The following is a 23,523-nucleotide window of genomic DNA, read 5'->3' as shown; positions in this document are numbered from 1 at the left end:
ACGGCTCTCTCCCCGTCTCCAACTGGTGCAGAGCCCACCCCGCCGCCTGCCTCGGCCACTAGGCCCATTAGGTGGCCCACACTGAGCCACATCTGACCAGAGCCTCCCTGCTCACAGTTCTGCCCACTCCCCCACCCTCCCTCTTACTCGAGGAGTTCCGAGACAGCTCCCTCTTTGCAGGTCAGTTCTCTCCTGCTGACCCCAACCCAACAATACAGCCCAGAGCCTACCTGGGCACCCCCACTCCTACCTGCTGCCGTCTTCATCCCACTGTACAGCCCGGCATTTGAAGGTATTCAGGGCCTATCAAATTCCACTGTCCACCCAGCCCAGGAGTTTGTTCTCTCTTGCCTGACTCACTGCAACACTTGCAGGACTAGGCTCCCTCCTGTAGTGGAATCACCTGGGTGGTGGGAGGGGGGCTTTAAAAAGCCTGAGCCCACCTCCAAGGTCTGTTTTTATTGGTCTGCGGCTGGGTGTGGGAGGGAAGTTGTTAAAGTTCCTCAGGGGCTTGCAATATTCTCCAAGATCCAGAACCTATGCTGTAGGTTCGCACCCTAGTAGCCAACTACCTGGGGAGCGTTTTAAAAGATAAGATTCTTAGACCCAGGCCAAACCTCCTGAGTCAGGCACCCGGAAACCAGCATTTCTAAAGAGCTTTCTCCCATGATACTCAGAGGCAGCCACTTTAGCGTCGGTCCAGAGCTGGTGGCGGGGCCGTCTTTGTAAACTCACCCGCATGGCACCCTTTATTTGAAAGGGCCAGTTTTCTCCCCCACCATGACCAGGGACAGGTCTTGGCGGTTGCACCTCGTGCCTTGTGCTGCACTGAGAAGGCAGGAGACACTTAACACCCTTCACTGATTTGCCAAGAGCCTCAGACGACAACACACCTGCACTCCAAGCTGAAGATAATCACTTAAGAGGAAAAGAGGGTGAAGCTCTTTATTGCGTCCCCTCCACACCTAACCAGAGCCTGTTATAGCTTGTAGAGTTTATGTTTGCTGTTTGGTTTTTCAGGTTTAGTAGGTTTGGATTTAGGTTCCAAATGTATTTTAGGTGATTTTCCATTCTACAAGGTTTAGGTACAGATATGACTAGATGAGGTCAACTTTTGTATCGGGCAATGAGAAGGGAAAACTGCTTCTTATTCCTTCAAGCTTGATATTTTGGGGTGCAAAGAACTCTTGGGAATCTGATAAAAGGCTGCTGAAACCCCTCCCCATCCCAAAACCCTGCACACCCACCAACTGTGCAGAGGGATTCGTGGACACACACCCCCTCCACACACACAAACGGATCATTGGGGCAACTGTGTGTCTAAGAGTCCAACCAGAAATCCCCCAAGCCCCTTCACCCCTCTAAACATGTCCACTGCAAAGCTGGCCCGACCAAGCCCACCCGCCCCTACAGACCCCACCTTCATCATTTCTGAGTCTCAAGCCTCAAAATGCCAGGCTCTCCCCACCCCCACACAACCCGTGGAGACAGGAGTGGGGGTGGCATGAGTGTTTACCAGCCTAGTTGCAGATGAGCAGACTGAGAGATAAGCAGCAGCTGTGTTTAGGGGTCAAGCAGAGGAAGAGGGAAAGGCTTCGAGTTACTCAAGGAGAGGAGCACCTGGGGTTGCTTACGCCACATCCGGCAACCACACTGGTCCTTACAGTGTCCCCAAGGCCCTTCTCCAGCCCACTCTTAGTGCTGCCATACTCCCAATTACTTCCCCCTCCACCCCACCTTCTCTGGGACAGTACCCTGTGGGCCTCAGCTGGCACTAGTTCCATTTCACGGGCAGTAGGGCAGGAATAAGCAAAAAGGGTGAGGGGCTCTGGCCCAGCTCTGCCCTGTGGGCAAGGCTGCAGCTTTGGTTTTCTGAAAGAGAGAAAGAGGGAGGGAGGGAGGGAGGGAGAGAGGGAGGGAGGAAGAAAAGAAAGAAGAGAAAGGAAGGAAGGAGTGTGGGAGGAAGGAAGGAAGGAAGGAAGCAAGAAAGAGAAGAAAAGAAACAAAAAGGAAAAAGAATGTATAAGCCCTTCCAAGTCTAAAATTCAATGATTTCCATTTCAAAATATCATCTTCTCAAATTCTGACTGTAATTATAGTAAGGGCTACTCATTTTGAGTCTGTTTTATATGCAGGAAATCACATTTTGCCTCACAACAACTGAAGGAGGCAGTATTGTGATTATATCATGTCCACTTAAAGGAAACAGGGGTTCAGAGAGACGAAGTAACATTCCCACGGCCACACAGCGTGAGACTAACCACACAGCCCGTGCCCCAACCACTAAGCATGCTGCTCTGCGCTATGCCCTCCGCAGATGCCAGAGACCCTGTTGGAACCCTGGTAACACAGGGAGGGAAACAGGGTTGGGTAATAGTGTCCTCATTTTATAAATAAGTTTTATTAACTCTTATCAGAGGTAAAGTGGCTTGCCCAAGGTCACCCCATGGCAGGGTCAGACATAATAATCCAGAATCTTCGGGGCTTCTGTTTCCACTGCTAATTTCCCCAGCCTTGGAAGCCAGTGAACAGACCTGTGTCCATTTTTCTAGCATAATAATTGGTTTGTCCTTCCACTTTTGAAGGTCTTGTCCCCTCTTCTCCGATTAGCCATAGCTTGAGTGATAATTCTAAACAAGGGGCGAGTTAATTTTTAGTCCTGGCAAAAAGAGCAGGGTAATGAACGAGAACAGAGAAACAAACTCCTCCAGCAAGGAAAATTCCCTCAGAACACACTGTACGAGAAACCCTATCCTTTCCGCACAGCCCGCCCCACAGCTTCGTCAGATGGTCGCCACGTTGGAGATATTTTGCTACAATTTGCACAAAGAAATCAAGACAAGAATGGTATTTCATTTGACCTCTTTATGCCTAAAAAGGGCAATTGTTAACTAGGAAGAAATTATATTTTAACTCCCATTCGTGGGAGACATGAGTTCTTAGGCACACAGACGTTGCCAGATACCACACTTCCAGGAGAGAACCTAGGACGGATGCTCGGTGTGGTGACGCTGCAAATGTGCCCAGACACCCGCACCTGTGCAGGAGGGCTCAGCCGGCAGGCTGCTTCCAGCCAGCTCTGCCAGCGCTCAGTGGTGGTAAATAACCAGGGAATAACCATGGTGACCTGGCAATGCCAGGACAGTCTGATCCTGGCGTGTCTTCTGCAATCCGGGCCAGGGACACAGGGGCCTGCCCACTAGACATCAGTAAAGATGGCTTCTTCACACTCTTCTGGACAAATGGAGGGTCATCCTGAGTGCATTCCAGGGGACAAGGGATGGGTCACCGCAGACAAAGACTATTTCAAAAACAAAACCCTACATCTGGGGTGAGTTTGGGGCACACCTGTCAAATGTGCAGCTACCCAACAGCTTTCGGGCTGCCTTCCCCTGTTGGCAGTTGCCCACGTTGTGAGGCCTGCCTTATCGCCATCATTCACTTCCCCAGCATCGCATGCTGTTGGGGGCAGAAACATGAGCAAGGACCACGGGCCCAGGGCCTGGTGATGGTGATTCGGAAGGGAACAGAGTAAGAAAGTAAGCCCAGGATCTCCTCTGGTGACCTTGCAGCAGGGTCCCTGGCTCTTTAGGAACAGCAGGAAAGAAATTTCCAGCACCTGGACGCTGGTGTCGACCGCGTGAGCTGCAGAGTCGGGCCCAGATGAGGACAGCAAACGTGTCTTCCCTGGAGCCAACCTGCGGTATGGCAGGGTGCTGTTTCCACTGCAGGCAGCGTTTTAGCCTGGGACTGAAGATGTGCTTGCATGAACCAACCTTATGTCACCAAAGGTTCCAATGTACATACTGAGTAGATCTGAAAGGCCTTTGCCCAGGCGCTCCTGGGGTGGCGGAGGAGTACACACATACCTGGGAGATATTGTTCCAGGCCAAGGCAATAAAGCGAGTCCCTCAATAAAGCAAGTCTCACAATAAACTGAGTTGCGACCTTTTGCTGGGGGAGGGCCTTGCCTTCAATTTGTAAAAAAGGCAACGTCCGTGAAGCACAATACGGTGAAGCACAGTAGAGTGAGGTGTGCCTGTACAGACTCGGGGACTGGTCGTACCTACGAGCAGACTTGGCTCCCCCATCCACTGGCTCTGCAGACTATCTGTGTAATTTAACTTCTTACCCTCAGTTGTTTCAAGTGAAAAGTGGTGACAATGAAATCTAACCACATTCCTGTTAAGAGAGTAAGCTATTAAACAAACATACCTTCAATAAGGCGCCGAGCATAGTGGTTGGCAGGGCAGGCGCTCCAAAAAGGTTATTTTCTTCCCGACTCTTAATTCTTGATATTGTTGCCTAATACATTAACACTTGTTTTTTCTAAGCTGCTATCTCCAAACCATTCAACTTTTGATAGGAGAGAAAAAATCAAACAGGACATGGTCTTCAAGCATAACAACACTAGAGATATTTTTCAGGTTGACAATGATTTACTCGTAACTGTCCTGGATCGAAGAGCCATAAAGTCACTCAATTAGACGGTCGTCCAGCCTGAATTATAGCATCTTATATATCAGGATAGCATGATCAGATACTTGGTAAAAACTATAGCGATGGAATTTTCTCAAAGCTATGGTCTAATAATAGTCATTTAAAAAACGATGAGTAGAATCCGATGGGACTTAATAATGACTCCCCTCATGTGTGCACAGCCAACGACAGTGTCCAGGTCTTTCCCCCGCACTGTTGGTGTGGGCCGCGGAACCACTCGGGAGATGGGAAGGGCATCCTCACAGAGCTGTGCTGGTTCCTACCAAGGACCCTGGTTTTCATGGAGCTCAAGGTCATGACATTCAGGCACCCATTCTGGGGTCCTCTCATTTACCTGGCCACCCATGTTCACTAAGTGCCTACAAGGCATTGAGAAAAAGCTAGGCACTGGATATTCAGACAGGTCCAGTTCTGACCTAGTAGAGTTTTAGCAGCAGAGAAGACGGATAATTAAGGAAAAATGGACCATTAATTGTGATGGGTGATAAAGCAGGGAAATCTGGGAATTTTTCAGCACACAGTGGAGTCAGGTAGGAAATTAATGCTAACAAGGCTCCCCCTTTTTTTTTTTGAGCCATCCATGAAAACATCAGTCTCCTCAGATAATATTCACCTGACTGTAATATATTTTTAACTCAAGCAAGGTAATGGCCAAACCACTTTGGGGGAGGTCCCTGACCACCAGATTGAGAGATAGCTGGGCATTATTTGGAAAGCAACAGGGAGCCCTGGAAGTTTTCTAAGGAGGAAGGTGATAAAATCAGAGATACACTTGGCTCTAGACGGATGAGGGGCAGAGAGGGAGGCAGGGGGCCTCATAAATAAATATAGGGATGGCTGATTGTATGGGCATATTCCTACAGAGATTTGACTTTCTCTACATGTCTTTGATTTTGTACGTGTATTATTTTATTCAGACTCAGCAATCAGAAGTATTAAGCAATTCTAAATGCAGGCTAAAAGTGCCTTGATGTTAATTAACATAATTAATCATTGTTTTCAACTGCAATGAGTTCAAAAGATGATTTAGTATAAAATGATCTACTAGGGCATCTGCCAAGAAAACTAAATATCCAGTAAGTTATCATTAAAAACAATGTTTGAAATAGTTAGATCCACTAAAATCTTAATAATACTAATTTAATTATATTTGGCTTTTACCAAAAAGGAAACAGGATATAAATACCACAGGCTTGATTAAACTATACCAAAAATGTTCCCACCCCTGAGGAGCCCGGTCATGAAGAGTGACTCAAGTATATGGTGTCAGGTGGGCACCAGACTCATCAGGGGGATCACCTTGTGAGTTACATCCATGTCTAACCACTGTGCTGTACCCTGAAACTACGCATATAGAATGAGTAGTTGTCATATAGAATGTCAACTGTAATTGAATTTTTTTAAAAAATAATTACTCAAAATGCAAAAGGGTTTGCAGTGACTACAGGTATCACTTGCATCTCCCTTATTTTGGTGTGACTGTGAGTGAAGAGAAGGCCAACAACATGGTGGCTCCTCCAAAACATTTTCAGGTCTCCATGTGCCCCCATTTCTTGGAAGGTCAGGACCAGTCGGCGGGGACCATTGTGGCTCTTACCCAGCGTCATCCTGGAAGCCTTCTAACTCATCCCGCTGCTCTGCCAGGGTGGCCTCCAGGTCCAGGTAGGTGCCATTGTGGGAGAGCTGTAGCGTGCAGTCGTCGAGCTGCGGGAGAAAGAGCCTGTTAAGCCAGCCTGCTCCTGGATGGGGACTCTGTGTAGAGAAACCATTTCATGTTGCCCCATGTGGTTTTTCAAGTCAAGCATTATTCCAAAATTCAGCTCATAATTGGAAGAGGGAGTGCATTCGTGTAAATAGATGGGGAGCAGACTGCTTACCGAGTGCACAGATGGGACACCAGGAAGGGAGTGGCACTGACAGGGCCCAGAGATGTAGGTGGGGGAGAGGGAGAGAAGGAGCCCTTTGGGCGCTGGGCCAGTGCCACTTTCCACTCTGAGGGGCCCAGGAGAATCTATGGATCTGGGGAGTGGAAACCAAGATCGCAACGCTGATGTGAACATGGATTAAGAGTCACAGAGTTTATAGGGCAAATTTGGTGGGGAAAACACACTGTTTCCTTTGATTCAGTGAGAAGCCTACTTACGCAGATTCCTTCATACTTGGCACATTGCCATTAATAGTTGCTCAATAAACACTTTTACAGTTGAACTGAAAGAAACATTCCCCACTTGGATGACAACATATCCAAATCACAACACACCACAGAGGACATGCAGTCTCTTTTGTTACCAGTCTCAGTTTTGAAAAATGTATTTAAGAAACACTTACTCATTATGTTCCATGTAAGCATTTTGCATATGTTACTTCATTTGATCCTCACATGAACCTTATTAAGTTCTATTGTTATCCCCACTGTACAGGTGAAAAGACTGAGGCACAGAGAGAAACTAAGTTATTTGCCTAATGTCCCATCTAGTAAATGATGGAGCTGGGATTTGGATCCAGCAGTTTGACTCAAAGATCCTGCTCACCACTAAGCTCTGATTCTCTCGGTGGCCAGAGACCTACAAAGGACTTAAAAACATCAATCCTGCAGCATGCAGCTTATGGCATCTGAATGTGCTGGTGTGGCCAAGGTGACGCCATGTGTGTGTCAACTCCCTTCCCTTTCCCTGCTGGACACACCTCATATCCCAGCTGCATAATTGGGCTTCGGCCATGTAACTGAGTGCCAACCAATGGAACGTAAGCGAAAGTGAACAAGGCTCCCAGCAGGCCTGACCATACACCCCTGTACAACCTTCCACTTCTCTTCTCTTGCCTGACACAGAGGCAGAGGAGCCAGTGGAGGACTCCAAGTTCTAGAAACCACCAGAGCCCTGGATGGAGGAGCTCGGGTTCCCGAACCAGCAAGCGGCGCAGAGCCCGTCGCTACCCAGCCTGCACTGGGCAGTGACGAGAGCAAGACGCAGCCCCTCGCACCAGCGAGTTGGTAGTTGCCGAAGCACTGCATGACATTTAGAACGAACAATATACATGAAAGTAAAGGAAAATAATTTTACCAAAGATTAAAATTGACATGGTGAGGAAATCCAAGTGTATAATTTCATGCTTGATTTCTTGGGCTATAGGGTGGCTCGTACTGACCTACTTGCTGAGTTAAGTTTCTTGTTTCAGAATGACAGGAGACTGGGGCTAAAGTCAGGCAAATATGTGGCTCCTTTACAACACCTAAATGGACACTTGATAGTACTTCCGCAATGAGATTTCAGACAAGGAATTAGTCTCTTTTGATAGAAAAGCTTCCTTATTAGACTCAGCAAGAGAACTGGAGACTGTTATCTTGTCTAGAATCAGCATTTGTAAGAGGCTGCTGATTCTTTTTTATCTTGTAAAATCAACTTTATTGAAATATAACTTACATTAAATTGCATAGATTTTAAGTGTACAGTTTGATGCGATTTTTTTTTTTCAATTACAGACCCCGCAGGTCTGTGTTTCTGGTTATCCTCAACAGAATGAAAGGAATTTGTTCTCCATTATTCGTAAGAAACACCCACTTAAATTGTTTGAAGGGGTGAATCCTATTGGATTCACTTGTTTTCTTTCTCTAATAACAAACGTCCCTCTAAGGGCATGCTGCTGAAGTTCAGCATTCTCGACTGGCACTTGCAGAGGGATCATCTGATCCGAGACAACTGTACTTGAACAACAATAAAAAAATTAAAATTAAAATTAAATGAAGCATTGAAACCCAGGAATCAAATGGGCCAAACTCATGGTACTGTGGCATCAGAGATGCATCCACGGCTCAGGGAAACATTCAGGGGCACTGCCTCCCCCCGCCTGCGGAAGCAACAGACGCTAATGGTCTCCTGCAGAAGGCGTCTCCTGAGCCAAGGTCCCCTGAGGACTGAAATCAGACTTTATCATTTCTGGGTGGAAAATTCCATTAGAAACTGGACCTGTTAACATGAACACTGGACCACGTGTAGAGCAGGACTCGCTGCAGCTCATTCTAGCTTTTAACTCCTCCAGGTGTTGCTAACTAATAAAAGCTCACTTGGCCTGTTCTGTGGATAGCATCCGCACATTTGCTTATTTTTAATCCCACATATAACCAACCGCCTGGAAGATGGGGATAAAATGTGAACGCTTCAAGCCATAACAATTTCTTGGGCTTCAGCCCTGAGAAACAGGTGAGCCCAGAGAAAGAAGCTTTTGGGTAGAGAGTTTCTGCTTCTCCTCGAGGGTGTCGGAGTCATTCTGAGGCTGTGGTCCACACTGGGCCTGACAAGAGAACCCAGTGAAAGAGGACAAGCTGTTCTGGTGTGGGGAGGGGCAGAATGTGCGTGTGCCTGTGGTATAAATACTCCCACCATGGCCAATGCCAAGCTGACAGCGTGAAGTCACCGACCGTGGAGTTGCAAAAAGATACGCAGCAGCTCCACAGCGCATAGGATGATTACCATACAGATACAAGAGATGTCAGTCACGTGTAATAAAACAATTAGAAAGTGCTATGTTTGGAGTTGTTATTATCTTTATGTTTTGGTTGTTTTTATTAAAGTATAGTTGACATACAATGTTATATTTCAGTTGTACAACATAGTGATTCGACATTAATATACCGTAGGATGTGATCACCACAATAAGTCTAGTTAAACCATCTGTCGCCATACAAAGTTATTACAACATTACTGACTATATTCCCTGGGCTGTACATCACACCCCAGTGACTTTGTTACTTTATAACTGGAAGTCTGTACCTTATTATGTTTGTTTTAATATAACTTATTAATTGCACGTTTATATCATTGAGTTTTTAATAATGGCTATATTGAGAAACTGGCTCACAAAATCCCCAAGAATATCAGCCTTCTGAAGCCCCCAGGCCTACAGTGGAAGCTCTAGGGAGTGGATGAAAGGCCGAGAGACCCTGGCCTGGGCTTCCAGCCCTCACCACCCCACCTAGCCCTAGGCTGTTCTTGGTCGGGGCGGAAGTGGCGATTCCGGGTGGCTAGCAGATACAGCCCTTATTGGCAAACGTGGCTAATTTGCACATCCTCTCCACCCTATACCTTCTGATTTTATCCCCAGCAGCTCAAGGTGAATATCTGGTTTTCCTCAACTCTCACCCTGGCCCACCAAGTGTCTGTCTGAACCACCACAGGAAGCCCCGCCCCTGCCCGGCCTTCTGACAGCAGAATCCCAAACACTTAGCAGAACTGCCTGTTCTCATCATTCCCCTCTTCACATCCAGGGCATCATGAACTACCGCCTTTTCCATGGTTCAATTTGAACAAAATTACATGTCAGGCACGGGCTGTGCACCAAGCAACACATACATACTCCCTTCCCCCAAAAATCATTTTATTAAGTATGACATACAAATAGAACACAGAAGAGAATAAAAAGCCATTTAAACCAACTGTCAAATGTGTGGAAGTTCCCCCTCAGTTGTATTCCTTCTCTGTAATTAGCAGCCACAGCCTGCGAGACCCAGGCTTCCTCCACAAAACTGGCCCAGTCCCTCTTCCAGGGGAAAGGCTGCCATTACTTCCTAAGCCAGTGACGCTGATCCCCCTGCTTAATAGTTAAGCTTTGTGCTAACAAGTCCTTCAAGTAAAACAGAAACAATGAATATGTGCCTTCTAATCCCTTAAGAAGTGTGTGTGGAGTCCTCACAGTAGGGCTACAGCAAGGGTGCAAGGTCAGACACCACCGCCCGTAGTGAGCCAGGACACATGGGTGCAAAAGCGGTCCCAACAGCACAGGCTGCCTGTGAAAACACGAAACGAATCATCGCACACTGCCCACCCCATCCCTCAACACAAACCCCACCTCATCGTCACACCTGAGACACACGAGACTAATATTTAAATCATCTCGTGAGCCAAGAAGTTGCTGGCCTGACACCCTGAAACAATGTGTCAATATTTAGGTATCATTTTTACAAACCAACTGATAAGTACACTGAATGAATTCTTCAGTTTTGTCGGGGATACCTAAGTAACAGTTATAGAAGAACACAACAGCGTGACTAGGCAGGGAGTGGAGGTTCATTCCAATCTGGTTATTATAAAGATTCAGACGGAAATATCCAGACTTTGCCTACAGAGCGAAGGACTCAGTCAGACACCTCCCTGCCAGACCAGCTCCTGACGGGAACCTCAATCCCTACTGACGCGGAGGCAACATGATCCTTCCTTGGCCTCTCATGTCAACTGTCTTCCCGAATGACTTAAGGGCCCTGGAATTTCCTGACTCCGACAATTTTCATGTCAACCCTTATCCCCTGGCAGCATGTCCCCTGTACTCCTTTCTTGGCTCTAGGTTCAGTGGCCAGGACACTGCCGGGCACTTCAGGACAGAAGACAAAGCCGGGAGCCATGTGGGAAGATAACGTTTCAGGGCTATTATAAAAGTGCGGGCGTTAGGGAAGTTTAGGGGCAGGGACGGTGGCAGAGCAGGAAGACTTCCGATCAGGTTGCAGGCTGTAAACCAGGGGCCAGCATTCTGGTGGGGGTGGGGTGCTCAGAAAGGACTCAGTCACAGACCTGCAAGAAGGGACCCCTGCAAATATTCTGGAATTTTGTGCCATTCCTCTCAGGTCAAAACAAACCATGAAAATGGGCCCTCAATCTCAGAGGACGTAGAAAGAGCCCTCCACTCCTTGCAGACAGGTTGTACAAGTCACTCTGGGGTTCTTTGGACCATTCCTACAAAGAAGACACTGCATTCAAAAAACAAGGGCAGACTCACCACCCTGGGGAAAAAAAATATCTAAAACAAGGCTGATGTCACGTCTGGATTTATATTCTCTTCCTCCCTTAATCCAGTGAAGCGGCGTGTTACTAGGTGGTTTAATGATTACCTGGGTTTGGCAGCAGGTCTACAAGTGAGCCTTAGTCTAAGCAATAAAATTTATTGTAACCCCAAAATAGATTTACACGGGACCATTCTACAAATACACAAGGACTATCCTTTAAGCTAATTTTGGTAACAGTTCAGAAGTGGCAAAACATATGCTGATTGTTAAAAAGAAAAGAAAAAAAATGTCATTTGCTTATGTCATTTCATTGGTTCCTCCTGCCTGGCCCTGAATGCAATTCCTTTGCGATGTGATTCTGCAGCTCCTTCCATCAAGAGGTGGATCTTTGTCTACTCCTGGAACCTAGGCTGGCCTGTGTCTTGCTTTGGCCAATAGGGTAGCAAATGTGACAGAGCAGAGACTTGAAAGATGCTTGCTCACTGAGGCAGGCTGTCCTTTCTTGCTGTTCTTGGACCTCTGCCACCATGTGAAGAAGCCGGGTTAACCAGCCTCCAGGAAGCCTGACTGTGCCTGCTACCCTCTCTGATAGCCAGCCAACTGCCATCTACTGAGTGAGCCAGGCTGGGTCAGCAAGCCTCCGGGTAACCCTTCAGCTGACGACAGACATGGGACAGAGCCCAGCAGAGATCGGTCCAACTGGCCCCAACCAGAAGAACTTCCCACCAGACCACAGACTTGTAAGAAACATTTTATGGTTGTCGCTTTATGGATGAGCCCGAACCCCACTTCGGGCTCATCCCAGCTCATTTCCTCTTCCCATGAGCGAAGATGAACAGCAAACAGGCAGCCAGCAGGGGCTGCAATTTCACACTCAAAGTGCTTGGTGCCTGGATCAGAAGTGGGTGAGAATCTCACTCCACCAAGGTGCCCTCTGAATGCACCATGACACTGCCAGCTCAAGGCAGGAATGCCACCACCATGCCCAGCCCTCAGATGCCACAGAGCATACATGCCTGGCACTGCCCCTGCCCCTCCCAGAGCCCAAGCCCATCTGCAGACAACGGACAGCAGCAGTTGCTGGGTGGGAAGGCCTGGAACACACAGGGTTAGGGAAGCAGTCAGCTGACAACTCCTCCCAGGGAGGGAGGAGGGGTGACTTGCGGCTCCAAGCCCCGAGAGCATGTGTCATCTCACTGTACCTCACTTACATGCACATGTCCAAAGGTAAAAGTAGGAAGACTTTCAAGATAGCAGCTGCAAGCACAGGGCCCTTCCAACGGCATGGCCACACACCCGCAAAGCTGGCCCTGCTCCTGGCTGAGAAGTGAAGCGCTGCTCTGGCCTCATCTCGCTCCAGGGCCGGGTTTCCTGTGAGCCCCCCGAGCGCCCCACTTTGGGCTCACCCCAGCTCTCTAAGAGCTGGACAAAGGCAGTCAGCATGGGTCTGTTGGTCAGTTGTAAGAGAGCTACACCCATTTTCCTCACAGACATTGCTTCCGTTGCTAGGCAGCCATGAAGCCTGTGCCTCCCTCAACTTTCTGGTTCCTTCTAAAGGCAGCAGAGATAAGAAACCGGACTTCGATGACCAGCAAAAGAAGTTAGGAAAGAGAGCTTTCCAGCAAGCAGTACCACATGGCCCCTTCGATTCTAGATGATACCTACTCCAGACCCTGGCTCAGCCATTCGAGCTTTTGTGGGCTATGGTGCCCCCCTACCCATAACGGCCACCTCGGAGGGACAAGGCACACATGGGCAGCTGCCATCCGCCATTCCCTAAGATAGGTAGTGGGGACATGTCGTTCATTTCATCATCCTTCAAGCTAGACATGCGCCTCAGGTCTATTCCTTTGTGTGCATAACACATTTCACAACAAAAAATGATTCCTTTATACAAAGAGGTCATTTTCCATATATAAAAAATATATGTAATACTTGGTCAGTTTTCTTAAGAAAAGAGCAAATGAACCTAATTTACATGATATCAGAAGGAAATGGGTCCTGCTGGCTAATCCCAGCAAGTCACGCTCATAGTTGTAAATCCCTAGGGGCCCATTTGGAACAGCACGTACATCACAGGTACTTGCGTGAATGTTCTAGGGTGAAGCATGAGGATATTCTGGAAGATTCAGCATACGTGGATGATGAAACAATATGAATGTATTTACCCTGAAAGAGGCTGGATTTTAGTTCCTCAGAAACCTTTAATGAGTTATGTTATGGGGGCCACCCACCCCAGTAGGAGAAGCAACGTCCTGAATTTGATCTAGGCAGTTTCCAAATCAAGACCCAAATTTCGTGTGAATCAACAAAATTGCACAGCTCACCAAGCAAAGGCAAAGGTCTCTGCCAAATTCTGCAGGACAGACAAAGGCCAGGTTTCTCCCATTAAGAGCGTAAGCTGAGGGGATGTGATAATCTGGTAAATATTTGAATTCTTTTAAAAGACCTTCCTATCATTAAATAAATAACCAGAAATGCATTAAACTTCTCTGTTGAAAAAGGCTGGACTGTGTTTACTCATCTTTACAGGTACCTTTTTCCATGTTGTTTCACTTCAGTCAAGATGAAAAATAATGTCAGCACTAAGATTCACGACTCTTATTGATCCTTTATCATTCATTCACTCACTCATTCAAAACACTAATCCTTTCCCATGCTCCTTCTCTAGTCCAGGCACTGTGCCCTGTCCCAGGCCGGGCCCCAGGGCACTCAGGGCTGTGGATGGAACAGACCTCCAATAGCCGGCGGGAGTTCAGGAAAATGAGGAGGCCAATGAGTCACTTACCTCTCTTGTTTCTGTCCCTGTTTTCAATGGTGGAGGAGCGTAGGGTGTGGGGAACTGAAGTATTATGGATGCAGAAGCCCAAACGAAGGCCAAGGGCTCCAGAGTGGGAAGCTCATGGTCCCAGTAGATTTTAGACTTGATTCTATGGCAAGAAGAAGCAGCGAAATGATTGTACACAGGTGCATGCAGGGCCAGTGTTGCAAGAGGGGGAAGGAAGCAGTAGATAAGTCAAGGAGCCACTGCTGGAATTGGGAGTGATTTCAAGGTGGCTGGGACCATCATGGAAGCAATGGAAATGAAGAGAGAAGAGCGAGCAGTGATACAGAGACAGGAGGAAGGAGAAATCAGAGCGACCTGGTGATTGATTGAAGTTGAGGAATCCAACCGAGAGAGGCAAGATCTTGGATTTCTTGCCTGAGCGAATTAATAAATAGTGGCAACTTCCACAAACATGGGAAACATTAGACAAAAAGCTACTGGGGGCAGGGAGACAGGATAAAATTGGGATTTTTGGTTCTTAGATGTTTATGTCTAAAGCAAGTGGAGACACTGAGTACAAAAGTTGGTCTTGGGGATTGGCGTGAAAAAAAATATACCAGTTGAAACCCCACAAGTGCTCTGAGGTGCCTAAAGATAGCAGTGAACTTTGTGTCTTGAAGATCTGTAGGGGTGTCCCCTTTTCATTCCTGATACTAGTGATTGGTGCTTTCCCAATTTTTATCTGATAGTTTAGGACCAGCTCTTTATTAATTTATTAGTCTTTTGAAAGAACCAACTTTTTTTAAGATTTTACTTATTTATTTTTAGAGAGAAGGGAAGGGAAGGACAAAGAAAGGAGAGAAACTGATTGATTGCACCCCAACCGAGGACCAAGCCCACCACCCAGGTATGTGCCCTGGCCTGGAATAAACCAGCAACCCCTTGCTTTAGGGGACAACACCCAACCAACTGAGACACACCAGTCAGGGCTGAAAGAAGCAACTTTTGATTCACTAGTTTTCCATTAAGTTTGTTTTCTATCTCATTAATTTTTTTATCTTTATTATTTCCTTCCTTGTACATTCTTTGTGTGTGTGTTTTCCTAATGTCCAAAAATCTCACGATTTTCCATCTTTCTTCTTTTCAATCTTGTACCTTTAAGACTAGAATCCTCTTCCAACTAGGGTTTAGCTACAGCCCACGAGATCTGATACAGCATATATTCACTATCTCCAGTCCAAAATATTTTCTAAATTCCACCGGAATTTCTTCTTTGACCCGTGGGTTATTTAGAACTATATTACATAGTTTCCAAATATTCGGGAATTTTCTAATCTCTTTTTTTATTGTGGATTTCTAGCTTAATTTATGGCCAGAAAATATACTCTGTATGATATCAACTCTGTAAGATTTCTTGAAGCGTGCTCTGTGACTCAGCGGGAAGACTGTGCACTCCAGCTGAGCTGTCTGTTCCACGGGACTCTCCAATCTCCCCTGCCCTTCCTGCCATTCATCAGCTTGTTCCATAGAGAGGTGTATTCATCTCCCACTCCCCCTGAGCATTCTTCTGTTTTTCCTTTCAATCTGTCACTATTTACTTGTCTGTTTGTTTATATTTCCTAGTGGGCTGATTCCTTTAGCAGTAGGAGTTTCCTCCTTACCTCTAGCAATGTTTCTTACCTTAAAGATCAGGTCATCAGTTGCTAGTACAGTTACACCACTTTCTTTTGGTTGGCGCTCCATGTGTACCTTCTTCAGTCTTTTCCTGGCAACATTGGGCGCCCAGGTATTTAAGATGTGTCGCTTGTAAGGAGAATGTAGTGTTTCTGAATTCCATCTCACAAACTTAGTTTTTAAATAAAAGTATTTAATTGAAATCTATTAATCTAAAGTACTTTCTGATGTTCGAGCTCAAATCTACATTTTTACAAAGACAGATGCACCCCTCTGTTCACTGCAGCATCATTCACGGTGGCCAAGACATGGAGACAAGCGGAGTGCCCTTTGACAGAAGACTGGGGAAAGAAGATGGGGACACATATAATACAGAATACTACTCAGCCATCAGGAAAGATGACACACCGCCACTTGTGACACCATGGATGGACCTTATTATGCAAAGCAAAATAAGTCAGAAAAAGCTAAGAACATATGATTTCACTCACATGTGAGATATAACACTGAAACCCACAGACACAGACAACAGCTGGCGGTTACCAGAGGGCAGGGGCTGAGGGTGGAATAAAGGGTAAGGGAGGCCAATATATGGTGACGGAAGATGATTTGACTCTGGGTGGTGGGCACAGTGCAATATGAAGATCATGTGTCATAGAAATGTACACTAGTGAAAAACAATAAAAAACTAAATCTATATTTTAGCATTTGATCTACTTGTTCTAGTTCCTTTTTCCTCCTTTCTTGTCAGCTTTCGGTTAATCTACTATTCTTTATTATTCCGTATTTTCTTTCTATTATTCTATTTATTCCTAGTTATACATTCTTTCATTAACTTTTTTTTAGTAATTTGCCCTATATATAAGCACATGGCTTCCTGACTCAGCAGAACCTACTGAGAATGAGCATCACTTTCCAGACGACTTAAGGGCACTAGGCCACTTTAATATAGTCTGTACGTTTTGAGACAGTGAAAAATGTTTTGCACCCCAACACATAGTATGGTTTTGGGCAGTCAATATTCAGTCAAATTCACCCGATTTTTACCTTGTCTTTTGCACATCATTCCTTCCTGCATTTCTGTGCTTCTCTCTGTGATCATTTCCTTCTTTAGTGAGAGTCTGCTGGCAACAAATTTCCTCAGTTCCTATTTTCTAGAAATTCATTTCTCCTCTATTTTTTTTGATAATAGCTTTATTGAGATAGATTTCACGTACTATATAATTCACCATTCAGAGTGTGTAATTCTCTGGCTTGAAGCGTATTCACAGAGTGGTGCACCCATCACCCAGTTTTAGAACATTTCCATCCCCCAAAAGGAGCCATGTATCCATCAGCAGTAACTCCGTATTCCTGCAAACACACCACTTCTGACTTCTAGGAATCACTAACCTGCTTTCCTTGTTTATATATTCTTCCTACTCTAGACATTTCATATAAATGGAATCAGACGTGGTCTTTTGTGATCGGCTTCTTTCACTTAGCACAGAATTTTCAACCAGTGGGCCGCAAGAGTTTTAACATGTGCATTACCTAGCTAGTCAGGGGCACTGACCTCTCTTCCCTTAGACTGTTAAATAAAAAAATTACAACCTCCAGCACAACAATTGCCGTACGGTGTGAATGAATCAAAATTATACTTAAAAAAAAAATTATATTTTTTTGTCAGATTGGCAAAAATATAATATATTTTTTAATTTAACCTCCTGGGGATTGTGTGTAATAGGGAGACTTCCCAGTCAAAACCCAATACTCTGATTCTGAGGGTGTGGGTGGTGGGGGCTTGGGGCACTGCTCACTTCCCACCATCCCCAGGTGGTCTGATGCAGGGGTCTAGGGCCCACTCTGAGCACAGCGATACCTGACATTAGCTCCCGTGGGGGATGGCACAAGTCTCAGGTTAGGCTGAGGTCTAAGAGCAGAAACCTGGGGTGGGTGGAGAGTGGGGCTGTCTCAATCTCTTTGGAACTTTTCCCTCTTCACTCAGACCCCAGCTCCTTCTTCCTACCCCACCACACTTGTCTGCAGTGTTCTTCATGCTGAGCGGGTCTGTGTTGGGGTCCCCGTGTGTGGGGGTTAAGCCACCACCCAACCAAGATCCACCGATATCCTAGGAAAACAAAACACACAAATGGCCAAGAACCCAGCTCCCCCGGCATGTGCGACTTGAACACCCAGGAGCAGGAGTCACACCTCAGGGGAGTCCAGCTGGCCGTGACTGTGGACTTCTAGGAAGAGCTTTCAGGAACACTACAGGGTGAGCAGCCCTCCAGCCAGAAAACCCTGGACATCCACATCACTCCAGCGCTTGTCCAGGAATGGCCCTTGGGAAGAGAAGTAAACCAGCCTCACATACATGAGGCTGGGCCTGCATGCCTCAGGCTGCCGCCAGGCCAGTGGCAGAACGTGGGGCCAGCTGGTCCTCGCATCCAAGCAAGGAGGGGACCCGGCAGACACCCAGGGGCAAGCTGCCAGCTACCTGATGCCCTCAGTTTGGCCTGTGTGGCATTTTGAAATATTTTTGATTAGTTGCCAAAACTTAGAAGAGATTTTATATAAAAGTCCGGGTTTCCAGATTCTTTTGAAGAATGGGAAGATCCAGGAACCCTGGGCCATCCCTTCTGGGCCCAGGGAGGCGGGGCTGAGCAGCACCAACCCTTTATATGGGGCACATGCTGTCCAGGTCCCCTGGGCCACCATCCACCTGGCTTGTTTTCACGGCTGTCCGTACCCTGGCTCAGGTAACTCAAAGGCCCTTTTTCCTCAAGCACTCTCTGATTAAATGTTCCATTTCTTCATTTCATTTCAACCATTTATAACACCAGTGTCCTTCTCAATGACCAGAGGATTTCAAAATTCGCAGCATGAAATTAGCCAGTATTTTACTCCTTGCCTCACTCCATTCCCTCAGTGATGCCTGAACTGTATGATCAGACAGCCCTAGATTAGTGATCAGCTGAAAGCCCTCAGCAAAACGCTCCATTCTTCAGTACCTCACTGAGGTTTGGGCCATCTTTAAGGTCACCAGCATCCCGGGAACCCAAGTCTGCATCTGCAGCCCCACTCTGTACCCACCTCTCCCATCACCATAGCAGACAGACAGCCTGTCGTGAGAAGCCTGATGCCCTGCTCCACGGTGGTGCCTCCCCCCACTTGGCATGACAAATACAGGGCTGGTGAGGGTTGTAATTAAAGACTGATCTCTGTTCTCCTTGCCACAGCTTTTTAAATCCAATTTAAAAATCCACAGGCATCCATGTATTTCTAAATTACAACTTGTCCACTTTTAATAGAAAAAAAACCCCCGCTGCCCCTGCTCCTGAGCAGAAGACCACACACCCCCCAGACAGGTCTCCCCTGGAGCTGTCAGCCGCTGAGGAGCAGGCTTCCAAAGAGCCACACGCGGCAGACAGAAAAGTGGAAAAACTTCCATTTGGGACGCCATGTGCTCCAAGTACATATTCCTTGAAAAACCACAAACACGTTGTCATCCTTTAAGTCATGTTTGATAAATGTTTGGAAAGAAAAAGTCATCACCTCTTCTGGGATTATTCATGTTACACCGCGGCCGGGAGCAGGGCCGGGTCTGCAGGATTGGAGGATCTCATTCATTATGCAAGACGTGCATTTCGGTAACTGAAGATCAATATTGTCGGTACATGACCCTGGGTATGCTCTGCGCTGGTGCGTTTGAGAATCTGGAGAATTTGACCTTTGATACAAAAATAAATCAGTCTAAGATTGTCGAGGATCAAGTTTTTGGTATCAAAGAAAACATAGTGTGTTTTCTGATGAATGAAAACCCACCATGAGGTTTTGAATTTATAGATTATCGCTGTGGGATTCAGATCAGCCATCAGTCATCATCTTCTGGGGTCTAGAGATATGTTACAGTTAAAAAGTCTGCTACAATACAATGCTGGCTTTAAAGAAAGGCAGCATCAGCGGATCCAAGATGGCTACAGAGTGAAAGTTACACTCACCTCCTCCCAGGACCAAACTGGATTTATAACTAAAGTATAGAACAATCAACAGTCGAACAGAAGTCTCATAACCAAGGTTTTACAGAAGCCACATCAATCCTGGTAGGAAGGGCAGAGCTATGAAAACAGCTGGCCTGCTCCCTTGGATGGTGGTGGAGATTCCAGAGGGATATCTCAGCTGCAAGGTTCCCCTGCAAAAAGTGGGGTCTCCACCCTAAGCTGGGCTCCCAACCCAAAGCACCAGAGCCAGGAAGGGGCACCCACATAACATCTGAAAATCAGGGGGGTTCTATCTACCAGAGAGAGACGGTAGTCTGCTGGAGGCACAGGTGCGCTCTTAAAGGACCAGCCCACAAAATCTTGTTTGGAGCCACTCACCTTGGGCTCTGGGCGGAGCGAGGGCAGAGTGGACCAGAGTCATGTGAGAAGAGACTGAGGTCTGTGGCTCTGGGGAGAGAGCTGAAGGACAGCCGCCAGGACCCCTGTGCTGAGTCCCTCTGCCACACCACAGACGCCATCTTTCTTGGGTGGACCACTCCCCTCCATAGGACATCCGCCTGGAAAGCTACAGCCCCACCGTCTGGGATCCCTGTCATCCCACCCTGTGCAGCTCTCGCCCTGCTAAGGAATCAGCTGCCTGGGTCAGGGGGTAGAGGTCTAGGCAGACTCAGGCGGTGTCAGTGACTGAGTTGTGTGGCTTTTGGGCAGGGACCTTTTCCCCCACTTTCCCATGAACCTGACAGGCACCTCCCTTTCACGAGAGATCCAATAGCCCCACCCCCCAGGCTCCCTGCGAGACGCCCAGACCGTGGTGTGCACAAACACACCTGGTGCTTGCTCAGGGAGAGTAATGGCTGAACAGGCTCGAGCCATTCACGCTTCAGATCCCCTGTGCTGGCACTTCGGAGCCACCACCCCTAGCCACAGAAGCTTGTGAGGAGCACAGTAGCACCCCAGTTTCTGCTCACTTGGAGGCTGAGAACAGCAACGTGCACAGTAGCATCACATAACAGAGCACGCTGGGCATTTCCCCACGCAACGCCCCTGGAACTTATCAAGGATGAAAACAGCTCTAGCAAAGCTGGACAAAGGGGACAGAGCTGAGAAATGCGGGACAGGTCTGGAATCTTGAGGTTATAACTCTAAGGTCACAGTTATTTCTACAAGGTGACTCCCATGTGCATCCATGAACCCAGACCAGGCTCTGGGGACTTGGAGCTGCTCCCAAGGCCAGTGAGGGTGGGGACAAGCCTCAGGCACAGCTCAGGCCTCGGGGCTGCAAGGCAGGGGCACACAGCCAGGGATGCTGGGCTGAATGGGCTAAAGGTGGACTCTGGAATGCTTCAGAATGTCTCTCACCAGCTGCTGGGATCCTTACGGGATTAATTAAATTAGTCCCTAGGCTGTGAGCCAGAGTGGCAGGCGAAATGATTCCCTCTCTCTCCCATCCCCCACCTCATTCACGTTGGAGAATTCTAGTAAAACATACAATCACATTACCAGTTGCAGTTCTCAGAGTGGATCAGAAAGTGGGTTTCTTGGTATAGAGCATCTTGACCATGACTGAGAGCTGTGTGCAGTGTTTTTTCACTAAGCTTCACTGTCCCTCAGGAAAGCCAACCATGGAGGTTTCAGACTGAGTCATTCTGATCACTACCCATGACTTAGCAGCCATGAAAAGTTTAGCCCAAAACAGCCCTGATCTACCTCTACAACATGCCAGGGATGCCAACTTCTCTACCTCTGCAGTAGCACAGAATTCTTAAATTCCCTCCTTTCTGTCCTTAAAAAGTTATTGAACACCTCCTTTAGGTGTTAGCTGTTGTTGAACACATGATGCCCATCTCAAAAACAGGCCGTCTGAATAGAGCTCCTCCTAGAACACAGGTGGGGCAGGCACATGAATAATGACTCCCAGGGAGTTGGCTCATGTCAGTGCCGACCTCCGGGCTTTCCTATATGTCCCATTTTTCTCTAATGAATAAGCATTGTTTAAAATGTAATCAGTAAAAAATATTTATTTCTTTTACTACACTCAGGTGATTTGATTGGTGCTTCTCCTAACCTTCCAACTGGCTAGAAATCACCTCCAGATTTTGTGAATACAGATTGCAATTTGGTAGGTGGGGCAGGGCCAGGATTCTGCATTCCTAACAAGAGCAGGTGATGCTGGTGTTTTCCTAAGGGGACCACCTGCAGTGAAGGTGTAAGTGTGGGAGGGGCAAGGGCAAGCACACACCATCAGGAAAGTGAGAAGGTATCTGTTGGGGGGTGGGGTGGGTTAGGCAAGGCCGCATGAAGGGAGTGGCATCTGACTTTGGATAGGAATATGGATGTTACTTCAAAAGGCCCACATGAAGAAAGGAAAGATGGGTAGGAATAAAACCTTGGAAGTTAAAAAAAGAAAAAGAAAAGAAAGGTCAAGTTGGACTCATGGGGCCCTAAGGCATCCATCCCATTGGCTCTGACTACTGAGCAGGGCAACAGTTCTCAAACATGAGTATCAGCCATCTGGGGGCTTCTTACAATACAGAATGCTGTGCCCACCCCCAGAGTGCCTGAATCAGTTGGGGAGGGGGCATTTGCACGTCTAACAAGCACCCAGGAAATGCTGAAACTGCTGGTCCAGGGACCACACTTTGAGAACTGCTGCCATAGGGCAGCCAAACAAAGACAAAGAACTCTCCCCACCCCACCCCCACCGCATTCCAGGGAGGACAAGGGAACTGTCTAAAGGAGGTGGACTGTTCACATCTGGAAACGGTCCTGACAGCTCATGTTAGAGTCTGCCCAGGCAAAAATGGCTGTAAACCCAAAAGGGCAAAATCATACATTCTTCTGGATTAGCTTTACACTGGTTTCAATCCATCTCACAGAATTAGGTGGGGGAACATGGGATCCTTTCCGTTGTAAACGAACTCCTGGAGAAGAATTCAAGTTGACAAATCACCACTCCTACAGGGCAGAAGGTCAAGTGTCCCAAGTCAAAGTTAGCCAGCGGACATTGCCTTTGCTCCACAGCCATCCTCACCAAGACTGATTTTCCTCACTCCCTCATTTGGCACCTAACAATCGGACTCTAAGAAAAGTCTAGAAAGTGAGGTCTCGCAGGTGGAAGCTAAGCTTCTGGGGCTGACTCTGAGCTAAACCTGTAGGTACCTGTGACTCCACTGATTCCACCCCAAGGGCTGGGCGATGCAATGCAAGTTCTGCAGAGGCTGCCACTGGCGGAGCACGGTGTTGGGGTCAGATACATGGAAAGACCTATGCTTTCAAAACGCTCACAGGCAATAATCAAGAGACGCACAAACAAGTAATTGGAGGAGTGCATGAGCCAAGCAATGCCCCTGCCGCAGCAGGCAGAGACTGGCTCAAACCGCCAGCTACATAGCAGGGGTTGGATGCTAGTAAAGCATCAATATGCCAGAGGCCCACATCAGATCAATTAGGTCAGAACCTTCAGGAGCCGAGGCCCGGGCAGAGGGATACTGAAGGCCTAAGCCCTTCCAAATCAGAACCTGGCACCTACCCTTCCGGGCATGTCCACCCACCCCAACTGAGCCTGAGAGCTGGTCCAGCCCTCACAGCGACAGGCATAGAACCTGCCCTTGTGCCTGAAGTGTGAACAGGCTTGTGAGATGGTCATGGCCCACCTCTACCTCTGCCCTCGGTGGCCCCAGCTGCCAAAGGGGAAGCTGTAGTCTTATAAGGAGAGCCAGCCCCTGGGTGAGCCAGTCTTGAGACACGAATGGGGCAGCCCAGAGGAAGGGGACACCCTACATTCTCACAGATGTCCTGGGGCCACGGGTGCTGCAGGAAAGGGGGAC

The 23,523-nt window shown here is 47.4% G+C and overlaps 1 protein-coding gene across 12 annotated transcripts in view; it reads right to left on the bottom strand.

Annotated features, from left to right (window-relative positions):
- Positions 1 to 23,523, bottom strand: part of FHOD3 (formin homology 2 domain containing 3) — a 420,803-nt gene that overhangs the window by 363,685 nt on the left and 33,595 nt on the right. For all 12 annotated transcript variants that reach the window (XM_053912979.1, XM_053912980.1, XM_053912982.1 and 9 more), the window contains exon 2: positions 6,098 to 6,204. In XM_053912979.1, the coding sequence (XP_053768954.1) occupies positions 6,098 to 6,204 (107 nt within the window). The remainder of the gene's footprint in view (positions 1 to 6,097; positions 6,205 to 23,523) is intronic.

Source organism: Desmodus rotundus, chromosome 10, assembly GCF_022682495.2.
Source record: "Desmodus rotundus isolate HL8 chromosome 10, HLdesRot8A.1, whole genome shotgun sequence".
NCBI classification, from domain to species: domain Eukaryota; kingdom Metazoa; phylum Chordata; class Mammalia; order Chiroptera; family Phyllostomidae; genus Desmodus; species Desmodus rotundus.
The sequence above is the reverse complement of the archived record's forward strand: the minus strand, read 5'-3'. Positions and strand labels throughout refer to the sequence as shown.